The sequence below is a fragment of the Syzygium oleosum genome, unplaced genomic scaffold (assembly GCF_021117445.2).
Source record: "Syzygium oleosum isolate NSW1041296 unplaced genomic scaffold, Sole_v2.1 Sole_v2.41, whole genome shotgun sequence".
NCBI lineage: Eukaryota > Viridiplantae > Streptophyta > Magnoliopsida > Myrtales > Myrtaceae > Syzygium > Syzygium oleosum.
In genome coordinates this window covers 1,630,948-1,648,886 of record NW_026607525.1, presented here as the reverse complement: position 1 = coordinate 1,648,886, position 17,939 = coordinate 1,630,948, and the positions used below count along the sequence as shown (strand labels likewise).

At 42.2% G+C, this 17,939-nt stretch overlaps 2 protein-coding genes and 1 long non-coding RNA gene across 6 annotated transcripts; 2 read left to right on the top strand and 1 right to left on the bottom strand.

Annotated features, from left to right (window-relative positions):
* Positions 1–1,632: 1,632 nt before the first annotated feature.
* LOC115671281 (ras-related protein RHN1-like) lies at positions 1,633–6,164 on the bottom strand. Of its 3 annotated transcripts, none has more exons than XM_056306060.1 (8): positions 5,761–6,156; positions 5,051–5,128; positions 4,810–4,977; positions 4,342–4,390; positions 3,601–3,674; positions 2,715–2,808; positions 2,209–2,325; positions 1,701–1,920 (listed from the first exon to the last, which is right to left on the bottom strand). In XM_056306060.1, exons 1-7 carry the CDS (start codon positions 5,797–5,799, stop codon positions 2,231–2,233), a joined length of 597 nt encoding a protein of 198 aa, XP_056162035.1. In that variant the 5' UTR covers positions 5,800–6,156; the 3' UTR covers positions 1,701–1,920; positions 2,209–2,230. The 3 variants fall into 3 exon arrangements, with proteins under 3 accessions (XP_056162034.1, XP_056162035.1, XP_030448666.2); XM_030592806.2 differs by having other exon boundaries at positions 2,213–2,325; positions 5,761–6,154; XM_056306059.1 differs by lacking the exon at positions 2,209–2,325 and having other exon boundaries at positions 1,633–1,920; positions 5,761–6,164.
* A 2,680-nt stretch (positions 6,165–8,844) lies between these two features.
* Positions 8,845–10,092, top strand: LOC115671250 (uncharacterized). Its single transcript, XR_004004586.2, has 2 exons — positions 8,845–9,684; positions 9,805–10,092. It is a non-coding gene; the product is annotated as an uncharacterized LOC115671250 (long non-coding RNA).
* Positions 10,093–13,183: 3,091 nt separating this feature from the next.
* LOC115671002 (two-pore potassium channel 3-like) lies at positions 13,184–16,408 on the top strand. Of its 2 annotated transcripts, none has more exons than XM_030592427.2 (2): positions 13,184–14,464; positions 16,005–16,408. In XM_030592427.2, the coding sequence occupies exons 1-2, from the start codon at positions 13,353–13,355 to the stop codon at positions 16,150–16,152; spliced, it is 1,260 nt and encodes a 419-aa protein (XP_030448287.2). In that variant the 5' UTR covers positions 13,184–13,352; the 3' UTR covers positions 16,153–16,408. The 2 variants fall into 2 exon arrangements, with proteins under 2 accessions (XP_030448287.2, XP_056161984.1); XM_056306009.1 differs by having other exon boundaries at positions 13,184–14,488.
* The last annotated feature ends 1,531 nt before the right edge of the window (positions 16,409–17,939 follow it).

The following is a 17,939-nucleotide window of genomic DNA, read 5'->3' as shown; positions in this document are numbered from 1 at the left end:
TGCAAAAATGAAAATTGTAGAAATCTGCTCTGTTCTACAACTTTTTGGAGTCATCATCAAGTGATGATCAATGGAGGGTAGGTTTGCGCGACTTTCTTTCTTTACAGGCAGGCACATTGGGCTCGTCCACCTAAGCCACGCTTCTACTGACCGAAACTGTTACTGATTTTTTTCCTTTTGGTGATTCCTTGCTCCTTTTCATTCCTTTGCTGACATCTCTTCTATAAATTATTAGCAGAGACAGTGCTTTTACTTTACTTTTGTTTTGGTCTGATATGTGCGGGTGTTCTTGGAAAGCTGGCAGTACATCGTCCAGCTTCTTATATCTTAGCAGAGCTTAGGAAGCAGGCAGGCTTTCTTGTCCATTGCTTGTTGGCCTGTGCTGGGATTACGAGAGTTGGCATGTGAACTGCGATGGAGTCATAAAAAGAACAAATTGGGCTCAAAAAAGAAGTGAAAGTCTCGCTGTTTTTCATGGTTTTGTTTGGTTCCAACGCACTGAAGCCGATGACGATTCAGTCCTCTCTTTGGATTCCAACTGCTCCCTGCATCGACCATTTCTTTATTCGAATGATGTTGTGAACAACACTTGCAAATTTGCTCACAGAATATCGTGATGTGCGTATTGTGTATGGATGTACCGGTAAAATAAGTGGATCAATACCTAAATGTTCAGTAAGCCTGCACAATTATTTTCTAAAAACAATCTTTCAGATCAAGCCTGCATGCTCGACTGCCTTCGAAAGAAATTTCGTTTTCTTTTCCCCCCTTGTGTAAAAGAAAGTTATCTTGAATTCATAAAAAGAAAACGATGTATTCTCAATCCGTTTCCCCAAACCACCAAGTGCAAATATGGTTCTATCTTTGGGGCCGATCGTTTAGGTTCCAGCTCGAGGTTTTGCTTGATCGTAACATTAAGAGGGTATTCATAGATTCGAGATTTACCTGTCTAAAATGAATTTGCTCGTACTTAAAACGGAGCTAGTTGACTCTGGGATTTGATCGAGGTCATGAGCTGTTTCTCATGTAAATAGTTAAGCAACATCTATTGTCTCAGAAGCAAGAGCGTTTCATTTAAGCTGTTGCCTTCACATGCCCAAGTTGATCATTGATTTGCTAGATTATGCCTAGAAGTTGAATTACTATGTGGATTCAACTCGTGCATTCAATTTGATGGGTCCAATGCATATGGCTCATGCAATTTCAATTTTAAAATCGCACATAATTTTTTCGTAACCCTTTTTCAAATTTTAGAAAAACAGTAACAATACTGTTTAGTTCTCCGTCTGGATAGCAATTATCCACATAGAAAAGTAAGGTTGAGCATTTTAGTCTTTAGTAATTTCTCCAAGTAAAAATATAGAGAGATAAGAGTTCATACATGATCAGTGACTTATGCATTTGACGCGCAGCAAGTGTTATCATGAATATCTCTTTAGCAAAAAAAGAAAAAGAAAAAGAAAAACAGTGTTATTATGAATATAAATCTCTCATTCATAAATTATAAAACTCATCCATTTGATTAGAAATTTTGTTATATGAAGAATTGCATATTATATATGTATAATTAAAACTAGTTATATAAGACTAGTAACTTTTCCACGGCCTTTTCACTCCTTTCCCAAATCAGTGTAAAGCAACATGGATCCTCCATATAACATGCTTAAAGAAGCCAAACACAAGGTTACGAACAATGATCATTTTCAGAGCAACATTTCTCATTGCTTATGAGTTTCATAACCCTTTCCACATGAAGGAGAATGTGATACAATTGGAAGCTGTAAGAAAAGGTTTTGTCCGCTGAAAATATTGTGTACATATGAAAGTATTCACGAGCCAGGGGTCCAAATGAGATTCCGTCTTCAACATCGACAACCACAAGAGGTACGTCCACCGCAGCCATTCGCAGCAATTTCCTTACTGAGAACACAGAACAAGAGTAATGCAAAGGGTAAATCTGTAACATTTCGGCAAAGATGGCACGTATAGGATATAGGGAAGATCCAAAAGTTACGATAGCAAGAACACTGAACCTAACAAACAACATATCTGGCAGTCTAAACCTCTACACAGAATGAATGGTATGCACTCGTTATGATAGTTCACTGTCGAACCCCACCGACTTACGAGTTATTTTTCATCAATAGTTATCTCATGCTAACTTTAACTAACCCATCTTCTCAGTAAAAGAATCATGGAGGCAAATACGTACAAAGAGCAAGCACTGGAATCACCCCGAGCAACAAAATACGCTTCTTCGACTTTCTTGTCTCTGCAGCTTCATTCCACCCGGTCGAGAAGGAGTAGCTTTTGCAACTCTCTTTGCTGCAAAAAGTCGTTTGTACAATTATTGAAGCTTATTGGGGCTAAGTGGAAATCCTCAATAGATAAATCAGTCAGACCATTTACCGCAACAAAATAGAGCTACATCTGGAGCACGGTTATCTTAATTGCAATACTTTTGGACAAATTCAACATTTGAGGGAAAAAAGGAGGGGAAAAATTTTGAGCAGCCAGAAATTGCTTATATCTAAACTTCCAGCAGAAAAACCAGCTGCAGGACGTTTGAGGTTGGCAATTTCTATCCACTTGATAAACGGGCCAGCCTAATTGGTAAATGTATCCAGTTTCACATGAGCAGTAAGCTCAGCCAACTAAAATAAAACATTTCCCTTGTCAAACAGAAAAATTAACATTTAAAGCCATGAAATTACCTATCTCATAGAAAAGCTCATTGACATTCTGTGCAGTCTTTGCTGATGTTTCAAGAAAAGACAAACCATTTTCCTTTGCATATTGCTCGCCTTCCTGAAATATAGATGTCACTTGAGTAATCACTGATGTTGAGAGAAATCAGATATTGCCATGCATATACGCATGCATGACATCAGGAACGGAGCTTGCGGTTACATCCATCTCAATGGTAAAGTTGCATGCAGCTCATAACTTTATTTTTAAGAGGAACACAGAAAACCCCATAAGAAAAGCAGAAGCTTTTTTTGGTCAAAGCACAGTGGAGGTATGCAAGGCTCAAAACACTGTTAGGTGGGCTGAGAAATCATACTCTGATAAAGCCAAGGAACTGTGAAAGTCTATACACAGTCCCTGAGGATTGAGAGCACTAGGGAGGTTCCTTTTGATTTAAGGTGAAGGTGCTGATGAGGTAAATGATTTTTATGAATGTCATAGTCGTTGACGGGAGTCAAAATTTCCATGAGCATCAGCAATAGAATATGATTTGATCAGTTTTTGATTGCAGGCATACTAGAAGGAAGTGATTGGCTTCTTACATTCAGAAAACTGATACTTGCCACTGCCAATAGTGGGATTCAGATGTAATAGATAGAAAATCTTATCATCTCTTATACAACGTGAATGCGCGAGACAAATTTAGACAACTACGGTAGGCCAAAAATATGTCATCCTCCACGGTGAAAATGAAGGCAGCCTTCACTGCCAGGAAAAGGCAAAGGAAAGAAGAGTAGTGTCGTAATATGCCACCAACGAAAAAATGAAAAGTGCCAAAAATCCTGATGTTGCTTCACTTTGTTTCCTTCTCCAAAAAGTCTATGCCAAAAGATGGTTGCATATTCCACATACCTCATTCTGTACTTGCCTCTTCTCATCCAGGTCTGCCTTGTTTGCCACCAAGAACATTATTAACTTGGGATTCCCTGTTGTCATATTAATACAAGATTATTCACGAAACACTACTGTTCAATTTATAACGACTACTAAAACACTCTCACTAGCTACAACAAGATAGACAATAAATTTGAGATCTTATTTCTCACTGATCTTGTTTAGGTCGAGTTGCAATATCTGCCGTACGCTTAAATTTGCCGTACGTTTGGCATGATATAGTGTTAACAGAAACAGAACGCTTAAACTTCTACAGATAATAAAATTATACACAAAACTTGTTCGAAAGTTCACCATTAATCTGAAATAGAGTAAACGGCATCCCGACACACATTGTCTAAGACGCCTCTTCAAAGTACTATTTACTCAATGAAATGTGCTTCTTACTAAAGGATAAAAAGTACAGATGCAACCATTAATGGACTTAACTTCAAAGCATAGTAAAAAGGTAGATGCATGATTTATAGAGCGAATATCGAAATGAATGAAGCCCGCCGAAGCTTGGAAAGGAAAACAGAAATCGAAGACCTACTACTTCAACATAAGAAAAAGAAAATCCAATTAAGTTTTAACCTCATCTTAGAGAATTATACGCTTTATATTGTCTAGTATTTTGACCCTATATACAAGCAGCAACCTTCTCTCCAATTGTCGAAAAAAAGACAATACCAAGAGCTCATATAAATTTTTTAATGTTACCTTGTCTCTGCAATTCTAGAACCCATTTTTTGGCCCGCTGAAATGAGTCCTGAAGCCATGGAAAAAGAACTTGAATTGGTTAAGATAATCTCTTACTGGTACAAGTAAACGAAAAGGTATCAAGGGAGGATAAGTTCTACAACAAGCCTTTCCACCTGTGGTACATCATTGAAGCAAATATATGAGCTCCATCTCCTAAATATTATAATGTTAAATACAGGACTTGCCCAAACTTTGTTTATATGCTCCATCACTTTTATTCTATAATAAGTTATCTTCACCAGAAAACATAAAGATATCAAACTACCTCTTAGAAGATCACGTAATTACATGGCATTCAACAATATCAAAGCAAAACCTAGAATAATTCATCTTAAAAACTAAATGATAGAACCCTGCTTCCATCCCTCTAAACAAAAGTATAAAGCATTTGCATTAATTGTTGCATCAAACTTGAGACATTAATACCATGCTAGTGAGGTCATAGACAACGACAGCCGCAGCAGCACCTCGATAGTACATTGGAGCCAAGCTGTGATATCTTTCTTGCCCGGCCGTATCCCATATATCAAATTTCACAGTCGCTTCGTTCAGTGACAACACCTGAGTAAAGAAGGCTGCACCGATAGTAGATTCCTGCAACCCACTCCAGTCAGAGGCTGCAGATGCAGTAATTGTTATGAAGCGTGGTGGGACAGATGTAATGTACCTGGTACTCGTGGAATTGGCCTTTGACAAATCTCAGCACCAGACTCGTTTTTCCAGCTCCCATGTCCCCGAGAAGTACCTATGACAAGAGTTATGTATCTTCATTAATCAAGAACTTTCTTCCTAATTTCCGCATTGTCATTAAATAAGCAGCAGTCAATGCTTATTTCCAGCAAGGAGTTTAATGTACTTATGAGAAAGAGATTCAAGTAAGCCCTTCTCGGAGCCATCTTTCTTTCTTTTTTCTTTTTTGGGGTCGGATCAGAGCCATCTTTCTTTGCCATGGTGAAATTCTAGATAACAAGTAGCAATTCATCATTGATAACATGAAAAGCTGCAATCTACTAAACACCAACTTCAAATAACAAATCGCTAGCAAGCACATTCCTTTTTTTGGATACAATCGGCAAATTTTTAGCAATGGAACTTATACTCCAAGAACTGGCTTCCTATCCAAGCAATCCGCCATGCAGAATTATGCGGCAGCTCGAGCTTAATCAAGAATCATTCGACAAGCTGAATATCATCGCCGATCGCAAATATTTCGCGAGTTTTTATCGAAAAGCATGCAGCGCATCGAACCCTATGCAACATACAGCAGCACCACACTCGATCGATGCAGCAAAATCCCACTTCCTAAATTCAAAACTCGAGGAGAACCATCGACACATACATAGACGAGAAATCAAGAAAAGGGAAAGACATACCCACCAGCTTGGCTTGTATGTTCTTGTTCCCTGCTCGGGCCATCCCTCTCTCGCTCGATCCAATCTCTCTCTTTCTCCTTCTCCCTCCCTCCCTCCCTCTCTTTACCTCACACCCACAAACACCCGCTCAGGCACGAACTAGAAAACCCTTTGGCGGAGAACCCCAGAAAGCGAAGACTTCCAGGTTGAACTGAAAACGAAAGGCCGATCAGGGACGAGGAGGGTCCGTGAAGAAACCGAAAAAGGGGGCTCCTTTTCTTTGGATTTTCGAACAACAAGGAAATGAAAAGCCGTGAGAGAAAGAACTAGACCGACGATGAAGATAACGAAGAAGCTAATGGGGCATTAGCGATAAGCCAAAGCGCCAAGATTGCTAAATCCACGCAAGCTCGTGCGGGGAAGAGCGATGATCTGTGGGGATAACGGATAAGAACCTGTAGACGGGAGTGGCAATAGCGTTCGGTCGCAGGAATGGTAGTTTGCCGTTGACTGGTAAGTTGGGTTCTGTCGGGCTGCCGTTCCTGTTGGCTTTTTGTCTTCTCGTTTGAACTAAAATTGCGTACTTTTATTATTGTCCACATAATGCGATGTCGGTGAAAGATTGGTTCGGGTCCTGGACCGGAGACGGAAAGTGTCACGCGCGCGGCGCTAATGCTCGCCGGTCGACGAAAATTTAGCTGGTCGGTTGGTCGGGGGTGTAGTAGCATGAGACTAAATTGGCCAATTCAAAGCCTCGCATAAAATCGAATCTAAAAGCTCTTTTGAGAAAACGGCGATCTCGCTTCATTGTCTTACTTGATATGAATAAGGGAAGACGAAAATAAGACTTGTAGCAGGTATGCTATCCTACACACAAATGGCTCAATGCATCATTGGCCAAGTTCAAGCGAGATGTTAACACTTGACATCGTGATGTCAGTGTGACCTCGTGTCTTGAGATTTCCGAGTTCGATTCTTGATTGGCAAGGCCGCAAGGAACTAATTCCTTACAAAGTTAATCACTTAGTACCTTATTAGATTATTTTCTCGAAATGGTGAACTCAATTTGCTATGTAGACAATCATCGATAGATAGGTGAACGGATTTGACCAAGATCTCTACACATGACTAACTTGTCGTCGAGACATGCCCGTCAAATAAACAATACATAAAAAAAAAAAAGCCGGTCTAGGCTTGGCCCAATCAGGCTGGTCTTGACCCTAGGATCGTGCTTAATCTACCTTGAAGAATCTCAATCCATGTAGAGATTTGATTGATTCACATTTCATCTAATGGTTCAACAGAAAAAAAAAATGTTTCTGTGAGCTCAACCAATGCAAATCAATGGCTAATGATTCGTATTACCCTTGCGGGAAAGTTACTAGGCTTCTTCCTTGCCTTGCCTTTTCTTGTGAGCACACCCTAGCAACATCTTTAGGCCTTGCCTCTCGGTACAAAATCGTGAGAAAACCGAGTCCGTAATCCGAATCCGACAGGTCACGATGGAGGCACTGGTTCGGATTTCACAATCTCGGATCGGTTTGTACGAGTTCATAACTCGAATTCGACGCATTAAAGCAAGTTGCCGGGCACTAACCAAGATCGTGATCTGTGAATTTATACATCAATCAAAGTGAATGGACTAGATATAGACTTCTTACCACGCAAACATTCATCATTGAGGTGATAAAGAAAAAGCAAGAAGATGATGTTGATGACCAACCTATTCACCTTCACTCCCCACACATCATTTGTATCTCAATAATCTCTGTACATGACCGAGACATCCATGTAGTCAGTGCGCACATTTTCTTCTCCACACATACTCCGCGAGATGGAGCCTGCACCGGAAAGACCCCGCGTGGCGCGTGGGCGAGCACACGCACCGCTTCGTCGCGCCACCCCCGCCGTTGGCCTCTCGCACCACCTCCCTAGTCGGCACATCCGCATCCACCGCCGGACCCATGTCCGTCGCCGGCAAAACCCGCCATCTCGAACGCTGAGTCGGCTCCCCGGGGATGAAATCCGGCAGGTTCGGCTGGCACATATTGGCGATGCAAAACCTTAGCTGATGAGCGAGCGAATAGTCTCTGTTCTTATATGGAGGGGTGTGAAGAAAGGGGATCGGAAAGAAAGGAATATGTGCGATTGCGGAATGATACAGCGGCAGAAGAAAGCGAATGAAGGAGAGACGGGGGCTAAGTAAAGTTTTGGCATAAAGCGCTTTTGATTTGTCAATCTTCTCCTTTGATTCCCGGGAGAATTGTGCTGCTGCTTTTGGCTTTTCGATGGAGGGTGGTGAGATGCGATCGAGTCCCATCTGTCAGAATATTTAAGTAATAAATTACGTATCTATCTAACGGCTTGAACTTTTAGAATAATTGACAGTGGTCCCATAAAATTTCACACTATCCATTCGTCGAGGAAGTGATGCTCGCTCAAAAGCTACTTGATAAGGGACATCTAAAGAGCTCACATGAGTGTGCACGCGATGTCTTCGATATGGGCTGTCATAAGAGATCGGTTTCTGTCGCAGATGATTTTGTATGAGGATTCATTTTCATACGAGGCCCTATATGAACCGGATTTAGGTTTGCATCACGTTGTGTTCATGTCGATTGGTTTTTACATGATGCTTTTCGATTTGGATATAATTGACGGTTAACTCGTAGAGGTTCGATCCTCCCTTATCACTACTAATGGGCAGCTTGGTCAATGAACAACCGCTTTTCGAGAAAATGTTTCTTAGTCTTTCCAATATTTGGATGACGGAGAACTGATCCATCGAAGGACAACGAATCCTGGTTTAAGAGTTTTATCTCTCATCAAAATGCCATGTTCTTGAACTTGTTTCTGGCACAAGCAACTGGATGGGTGATGGGTTCTATCCTGATCACAATCCTTAAACCCGAGTTCAGTTCCTCCTTCGGGTTCTTCGATTCTGATCGGACTCAAACGTCGATAAAACGACAACAACCGGAGTCTTCCCTGTTTTCTTGATTCACATGGTTGAAATACACAGATATCAGCTCAGAGCTCAGCTCAGCAGCCTTCCGCTTGTGACCTTTATATGATAGCGATCGATACGTCCAGCTCCCGGAACACCCAAGAAAACAGTGCCCTTTCTGTGGAAAAACCAAAGCCAAAACCGGGCTTCGACCACATTACTTTGACTCGATCGGCCCGTCGCGATTGTCTAGTCGCGATGAAATGGAAGGCGAAGTTAACCGGGATCCAATTGTACTCGATCACTAATTCTGTCGCAACTTCCTAAATCTTTGGGCGGATGTTTTCCGTGATGAGTTTGTCCAAATCCAGAAGACGCTCGACGCGTTCTAGCAATCTGGAGAAACGCGAGAGGAAGGAACGGGTGGGGGTTTGCCGAATGGGAACTCTCAAGGAAGTGACGTGCGTTGAAATCTCGGCCAAAAGATTAAAGAAATGAAGAAGGGTCGTTCAGTTCCCACCATCGGTCAAAAGTGCGACGCCAATCTGCCACGAGGCAGCGCACGAGTCGCCCTCATCGCCGTGGGCCGTCCCCGAGTCAAAGACGAAGCCAGCCGCCCTCTCCTCCGCCCGCCACCCCCCCCCCCCCGGCGAAGTCAAAGGTCGAAAACTCGGTGTTCCCGACGTGTTTTCTCTCACTTTCCAGGAAAATGCAAATTGACCCCACCTGCATCATCATATAAAGCACCTCAAGATCCCTAACCCGACGCCTGCACAATCCTCCATCCCGACCCTCTTCTCCCCGTTCCGGTTCTCGTTCCGATCTCCGCCCTCGCCTCGCGGTTCTGCTGCTTTTTGGAGCGGTTTCTCGGCACGATGAACGCGATGAGGTCCTGCTTCGTGCCAGTCATTGTTGGGTTCATGTTCTTGACTCTTCTTCAGCTCGGCTACGGACAGTCCGTGGTGGCTCCGTCGCCCGCGCCGGAAGCTCCTTCCAACGACGGTAGGCCGAAGCACCCTCTATTCTTTAGGCGACAGAAATCATTGCGTTCATGATCATTACTTTGATTTCGAGATCAGTCGACCGATCGTGCCTTATGTTGCTTCTCTTTCTTGAATGCAGGGAAGGCGATTGATCAAGGCCTTGCGTACATCCTCCTGTTAGTTGCCCTCGCGATCACATATCTCTTGCACTAGATCCTCCTCTTACGTGCTGCGGCGGCGATCCGACCATCCGAGCCGATTCTTTGTTTGGTTTCTTCCCTGCGATGGACCTCCATTAGGTTGAATTCGCAGCGTGTTGTCACCGATTTTCGTGGGTGCTCTGCTATGTCCTTGTAATTAAAGTTATGTCTCGCGAGAAATTAAATTCTGTAGCCAATTTTTGCTAATTCCATATTGGATTGATTTATCCTATGGTCAGGTGCTTATCAAATAGTGGCAATGTGCTCATGTTTGAGCAAAAATCGATCGCGCTAATTTCACACCTTAAATGGCTTAATACGCAGATTTTTTAATGTAATTGTCTAAAATACGCATTAAAGAGAAATATCTGTCGCAAACCCCCCCTCGTCCCTTTCCTAATTCGTTCTAATCAATCAAATCTTCAGCCTCCTCTCCTGCATTTTTCCTTACACAAAATTAGTCCTTTGCTGTATCCTACATGTTTGCATGTCATTATCGATTGAAAGGCCAAACGTGAAAGTGGCCCAACAATAAACATGATAGTGGCCCAACAAAAACTGAATGCCATTTGCTTCTCAAATTCTAATGACAAAAATAAGTAATAGGGTTTTTTTTTTTTTTTTGATAATCGAGGTGTCCGCGCGGCCGGCGAGCTAGGGCTCAAACCAGCGGTGATGCCCGACTAGTCCTCGAGGGGGGCTGGCGCAGCATCCCACCGCCACGACCCCCCACTTAAATCACCGATGGGCGAGTTTTGAACCCAGGACCTCTCGTGAAAGGAACTGAGTGCAAACCAACGCGGCTACCGATGGGTGGGTTGTAATAGGGTTAATATCACAAAAAACCCAAAAACTAGTATATTTGTGATAAATTTACTCCAAATTAATTTTTTGACCGTTAAAAACTCCAAACTGATATACCCATGACAAATTTGCTCTCTATTAGTTTCCGTTAAATTTTATCGTCAAATTACTTAGTTGGATGGCACGTGGCAATTTTACATGTTTGCGTGTCATTCTAATGAGATGTCCAATTTGTGACTTTTGGGAAAAGGTAAAGGGAGGATCATCGAATATCATATTGATGTGGTCGGAAAGAACTTACTCTCTGTATCAAGGGAAAAAAAAAAGAAATTTATCGCTGCCATCAAGTATGAGAGTGATAAGGATTTAAACATCTATTCCCATTTTTCATTTGGACAATTTGACTCCTTCGCATGCAATGTTCCTCTTTTCTTTAAAGTCTCTTTCCCCTCGACACACTTTTATGTAGAAATGTATCCCCACAACCTCTTTGATTCTCTCATATCTACGAACTCTATTGGAAAAAGGATTAATCGACAAACTTCACGACAACTTAGAGCTCTTTCAATAAAGGCCAACAATGTGGCCGTTGGGTTTGTTTTGTTCTTTCTCTTGATCGAGAAACAACATTGGAAGGGGATTGATTTTCATAGGATGTGTTTTTGGGTGTGGAATTAGCGTCGCCCTTTGATGAACTGAAATAAAATCGTGTAGGCCACCAAGAGCGGATCTCTGTGTTGGTGGCTATGCCGAAGCACACGATAGTCCTCTGTTTTGAGCAAAACTTGCCTCCTCTCGTGTTACATGCATCGCCCCCTCACTTAATATAAGAATATGTTAATTGCGCCCACATGCATCGAGTAACAAAGAATAGTAGCTCTTTGCAATGGGGGTGTGCAAGGGCGTAATCGAGCTGAGTCGAGTCGATCCACTACAAGCTTGAGCTTGTCTCGATTTGCATACTCGATGCTCAAAACTCACCTCGACTCAACTGAAAGATCCAAGATATTCGAACTTGACTCAACTCATTTATGATCACCTTATAAGCTCGAGCTTTACAAGTAAGGAATTTTGTGCGTTTTGTGTCTATTTTTGTATTTATTAAATGTTTCTTAAAAGAATAATGAAAGCTCGATCAGGCTCCACGAGACTATCAGATCTAGTGTTGATAAGTTCAAGCTCGACCCGACGAGATACTGGAGGCCCAGCAGTCACGCCATCATTGCTCCATTGGTTTGAATCTGAGCTGCGTTTCTAATCTGAAGTCGGAATCTGAGGATGCTTTTGAGTTTTGACTCGTTGTACACTCTCTCAGTTGTTGCAGAGTCTGCAAGATTCAAATTTTGGCTTGAATTTGATCATCTTCATGTATACGAATTGTTGTTAGCTGTGGAGTTCAAGATCACATTTCTCTTCTTGTTTTGGGCGGGGCAAACCCGTCTTCGTCTGTGAAAGATTCTGGACAGAGCAGTTTGGTCTCCATGAGGTTAGACGGGTGGCGGCTACAAGGTTAGACGACAAGAGGCATCGAATGACGGTTGATGGCCACGATGGTAATGGTGAGGCATAGTGCGAGCAATTATCTTTGTGACAGAGAATGACTGACTTGATTCAAGGTATTTATATCCATGCTATATCTAGACATTAACCAAACATTGCATGTGATATAACAAACCCGATCATTTTCCTATCCGACAAAAAAATTCAGACGACCGAACATTTATTTCCTTCGAAAATCGAAATGGATTTTCCACAGCCTTTTGTTCTTGAATAACTATTCCTCACCTTTGCTCAAATCTAAACATGACAAAGATACTTCAATTAATTTACTAACTTTATTTCCTCCGCGGTCAGTTCTATTCAACATACAACCAAGCAGTGCCTGGTAACTAGTAACTACAATCCCGGTTCATTATTTTCCTTCCATTTCCTTTCCTTTCTTTCCCCTCAACTTTCCTTTCAATTGACGCGGCATATGTCCCCCACAAGCGTCGTATGAAGATACGACCCTTAATTTGATATCGTAATTTTTTTAATCGATCGTTTAAATGCCATAACTTCTAAAGGCGTTCGCTAAAAGTGTTGTGATCGCGATAAGAGAAATCGCTTGCTTCACTCAAGCAAACATTTTTTTCAAAAATCTTAACGTTCAAGTAATTAGTTGAACAGTTATGACATCAAATTAAGTGCCGTATGAAATTTCAGGATGCATGATAACCCAAATAAAAGCCAACCGATCTAGAATCCTCATTGGTTCATCGTTGACTTTGACCCGAAGACGGATCAGATTCTCGGAGCTTCCCTTTTCCTGTCTAATTCGGCTATCAAAATCTGGTTGATCGCACTTTCTTTCTCATCTCTCTTTCTACTTAGGCATATTTAATAATAAACATACAACCAATCTTTTATTCGCCAATAATCCACCTTTGTCGTCTATTTTTCTACTTTTCACATTCTTTATTCTTTCAGCCTTCTTGCCTTTTTTAGCGGGGCATGTCACGTTGTCGGTCCACGCTTCGTTCTCGGCCCTGTTTCTGGCTCCTTCCCCTGTTTCCCGGGCTCCATCCCCTGTTTCCGCACGCCGGGTGACGAGCTCGATCCTTTTGGTCTGATGGGTTTGGCCTGATTCGAATCGGCATGCTAGTGTGGATGTGATTCTGGGTGGTGATGGTGATTGATTAGTATGGAGAAGGAGCCTCTGCTTCCGTATGCGAGCCCCGGGAGGAGGCGGCCGTCCCTCTTGTCGCTCCCGGAGGACGACGAGATCTCCATCCCTCTGCCCCTCACTCCGTCGGAGCTCAAGGACCGCCTCATCTTCGGGCCGTCCCGATCTCCGGAGCACACTTCCCAGATCGTCGATGCGTTGACTCAGTCCGTGAGTTCGCCCAGACCATCCTCTTCTCGAGACCAGTTCGCGCCACCGCCTTTCCATGCGCAAGAGTCTCGCTTGGCTGATTGTAACGTGGCGTGCCCGAAGAAATCCCATCTGCACCGCTCCAAGACGGCACCGGCGATGGCGGTTTTGAATGACGTTGATCACCAACCTGCTCAGCCGAAGCCCCAGTCCAGTTCTCAGTCGATTGTCCGTCAGGCGGTGATACTTTTAGTTGCTTATTTGTCGTTCGGTGTGGCTATTTACTGGTACAACCGTGAAAACTTTACCGCTACCGAGACTCACCCTGTCGTGGATGCTCTGTATTTTTGCGTCGTCACTATGTGCACGATTGGGTATGGCGATATCACACCGAATACCGCCGCAACGAAGATGTTTTCTATAATGTTTGTGTTGGTGGGGTTCGGATTTATCGATATTTTGTTGTCTGGGATGGTTAGTTATGTTCTTGATCTGCAAGAGAGTTACTTGTTGAGGGCGGCACAAAATAGGAGTGGAAAGAAGGATTACGGAGGATCCTACCTAATCGATTTGAAGAAGGGGAGGATGAGGATAAGGATGAAGGTGGCATTGGCCTTAGGTGTTGTGGTTCTTTGTATTGGAATCGGTGTGGCCGTGATGCATTTTGTCGAGAGGCTTGGCTGGTTAGATTCCTTTTACTTCTCGGTGATGTCGGTTACCACGGTCGGGTATGGGGACCGTGCATTCACATCATTGCCTGGTCGTATTTTTGCATCCATTTGGTTATTAGTGTCGACGCTGGCAGTTGCGCGGGCTTTTCTCTATTTGGCTGAGGCAAGAGTCGATAAGCGACAGAGGAGGATTGCGAAGTGGGTGCTTGGTCATGATATGACCATAGCTGAGTTCCTGGCAGCTGACATCGACAACAACGGCTTCGTTAGGTATGCTCTGTTCCCTTTATCATGGTAAGACCTTATGTCACATTATGAATTCCTTTACTAAGTAAGTACCAACACAATGTGTTCATAAGTCGGCTTTCGCTTTTAAGCATTATCTAGCGTTAAGGGTTATATCTGAAAAGGTAATTGGAATAGTTTATAGTTCTGATTAAGTTATTGTACTAGGACATACTCATATTTATTAATTTACATTTGCATCCTGCTCACCTTGGTTTAGTTTCTGAGTCGAGCTTCGTCTGAGTGGGGAGTATGTCTTCTGGGTTAAGCTTATGTAGCGAATGACACTATTTAGTAATTGGTCGCTCTAGCTACCGGAAATCTCCTTTTATTTCATGCTTTACAAAGCTTGAATTTCTATTAGAACCTCGTATATCTTAGTTAATTTTACAATTACTATTTAAAAGTTCGGGTCACTGATTCAGATATTTTCGTCATTTAAGAAGGGTGCAGATTATTGCATTATTTTATGCGATTTATGCTAAGTCAAACATGATGAGAAATGCCTTAGTTCTTATATAATCCACTTTCAGAATTTGTTTTCAGTGAGGTTCATTCTATTGCATCTTTTCCAACAGAGTGCCCCTGGCTTTCTTAGGTCTCCCTCCTCACTATGCCACCTTCCCTTCTCCTGGACTGGTCGAGTTTCTGACATGAGTTCACCATGAGCAGAATTAATATGACATCGAAATGAACAATATCTCAAGCAAACGGACGATGGGTTTGCCCTTTTCTTTTTGATAAGTGCCTATGCTTTATCTGAAAGAATTTGCAGTTTTAGCAATTTAAAATAAGATGCTCCTAGTATATTTAATGACGATTGACTAACCTTTAACCGGTTCAGTTAGTTGTCCATGATTTTTTGAACTGTTGAATAACTTTAGAGTTTTCACTCAGGTTACATCTGTTCTATGTACAGTAATACATGGATGCTTTTAGAATTTCAGCTATTCTAGTTTTTGGCTATAATCTCTTCGTTTGTTTGTGATTATGAAAATTTTGAACTTCCATTTGTACTTTTAGACAGGTTCTAGTTATGTGTGTCAATTTGTTAGCTTTCCTTTTATGACTTTTTCTTCATAGATGAGGAAGTTATAGATGATATCTTATTGAATACGCTTACAGTATGAGTATTAGTATATATTCCCAACCCAGAAAGTATCAGTGTTTTGTTACCATGTTGAGTTTGTAAGAAACGTAGCCTGTGCCCGGCTCCATTGGTCCGCATCTATTTGAGTCGTTGGTCATGTAAGCCCCACGTGGAACATGTATGATCTGTGGTACAGATGCACCTCATCCAGCATTCCCAGTTCCCCGGGTCTAGGAAATTCCTCCCTGGGTAGCGCGTATGTTTCATGTTCATCACCCAATTACTCATACCCTGCTTCACTTTCCTGTTGCATGATGAAGTCCTCTTTTTCATCATAATTCCTCTTACATCTTCCGGGAGTCTTTCCGCTTCGTTCGTTCTGAATCTTGTATGGAGCTCCCATTAATGTGAGTTTGTCATTGTTGTGTTTTGCAGTAAATCTGAATATGTCATATACAAGCTCAAGGAAATGGGGAAGGTGTCAGAGAAAGACATATTTCAGATCTGCAACAAGTTCGACAGACTGGACACTGGCAACTGTGGGAAGATCGGTCTTGCCGATCTCATGGGAAGTCACCATTGACATGCTGTTTCCTAGTCAACCGGCCGATCAAACAAGACAAGACGCAGGGCAAGAGGAACTCTTGAAATCCTAATCGGTAGGAAGTTCAATCTCGGGGGCCTAGTCAAGTCGTAGAAGACTGTGCTTCTGCAATCATCCTGCTTGAGTTCCCAGTTCATATGCTCATTGGCAAGTTACCAGTTTGGCTTCACCTTCGTCAAGATCGTCATGGCCAGTTGCTCTTATCACACCGGTATATCATACTGCTGAATCGAAGGAGCAGTCTTTTACATGGTTTACGGAGTAGTTTCGGTATGATAGGTGACGATCTGTATAGATTTTGTTGGATTCATTCTTTGTAGAAGCTTATTTACACTGGCAGTTCTTTCGTTTTGTTCGGGTACTGCTAGGTATACTTGGTGGCACCATAGGATGCATCGGGCTCTTTTGCCGACCAAGTTGGCTCTCTCGTATCATATGATATCAATCAGTACATTCTGAACAATGAGTCCCTATTCATTAAAACTGTCGGCCGAGTTGCTTCGGGAGCAGCATTCATTTATCATGCTTAATTTAGACGCAATTATGTACTCGTTTGCTAATCTAGCAGGCTTTGGTGATTACGAAAATCTCGACTTTGCTAATGATTTCGGTTTATGCGTTCGAGTTAGATTGAGTTGAGATCGAATGAACATGGAATAATGAAAGATAACGAATGCCCAAGGTTTTAGCGGCACTCGCGGAGATATTGCAAAACGTGTCGTTAGCGTTATTGACTTTGCCTTTATCAATTCTCCGAAAAATGCCGCTGGAAGCCTGAACCTACTTTCCTGGTAAGTTAGAATCGGGCCCTTGTGCCATTGAATGTCATGTTCGACCCTTGCCCTGATTTGAGAAAATGAAAGCCGGTCCTCTGGTGATCGGGGTGCCCGGGTGATGGCTAGTATGCCCGGACCTCTACTCGAGCACCAAATTCTGTAAACCTGTCCGGAATTTGACTGTTTGGGGTAGGGTAACTCCTAGTTTTCGCTGTCTTATGATAAAAAGCTTGCCTCAAGTTGTTAGGGGGTTGAACCACAAAGATTATTGCATGTAAGAATTTTTGAATCCTCTCAAACTCAAATTTGCTCTTTCAGTTATAAAGTGATGCGATTGTATTGGAGAGAATATGTTTTGTGATTTTGGGTCGGATTTGTAACGATGAATCGAGCTATATCATCATCCTCGTGTTTTGAATGGATTTTGCGGATCATCTCGAGCAAATTTGGAGAATACACTAGGCAAAGTCCAAACCATATTCATCACTCGAGTAGACTTCGTATCACTATTTAGAGTATTTGTGGGGAAAATTACAAAAAAAAGTCTTAAACCTGTTGAAGTTGTGTTAATTCAGTCTTAAACATTTTATTTTATCAATTCAGTCATAAACTTTTTACATTTGTGTCAATTCAGTCCATCTGGCTAATTTTGGCCGGTCAACGCTGACGTGGATGCTGGCTGTCTGGTCGATGTTGACGTGGATAATTTTTTATAATATTTTATTTATTCAAATTTTTTATTAATCTTTTCTTTTTTTTTTCCCTACAGGGGCCAGCGCGGATAAAAAATTATCCACGTCAGCGTCGACCGGATAGCCGGCGCCGGTCAGGGTCCATGTTAGCGCCGGGTGGCTAAAATTGGCCGAATGGATTAAATTGGCACAAATGCAAAATGTTTATGACTGGATAGGCAAAAAAAAGGTTTATGATTAAATTGGCACAATTATAATAGGTTTAAGACTTTTTTTGTAATTTTCCCATGTTTGTGCA

What these genes read in the sequence shown, in the direction of transcription:
- LOC115671002 (XM_056306009.1), top strand. Translation starts at nt 13,353, where the DNA reads ATGGAGAAGGAGCCTCTGCTTCCGTATGCGAGCCCCGGGAGGAGGCGG. An exon ending in GCTCTGTTCCCTTTATCATG is followed by an intron (nt 14,489 to 16,004) that starts GTAAGACCTTAT and finishes TGTGTTTTGCAG; the next exon opens with TAAATCTGAATATGTCATAT.
- LOC115671281 (XM_056306059.1), bottom strand. Translation starts at nt 5,799, where the DNA reads ATGGCCCGAGCAGGGAACAAGAACATACAAGCCAAGCTG. An exon ending in GCCAATTCCACGAGTACCAG is followed by an intron (nt 4,978 to 5,050) that starts GTACATTACATC and finishes AGTGGGTTGCAG; the next exon opens with GAATCTACTATCGGTGCAGC. An exon ending in TGAGCTTTTCTATGAGATAG is followed by an intron (nt 1,921 to 2,714) that starts GTAATTTCATGG and finishes CTGTGTTCTCAG; the next exon opens with TAAGGAAATTGCTGCGAATG.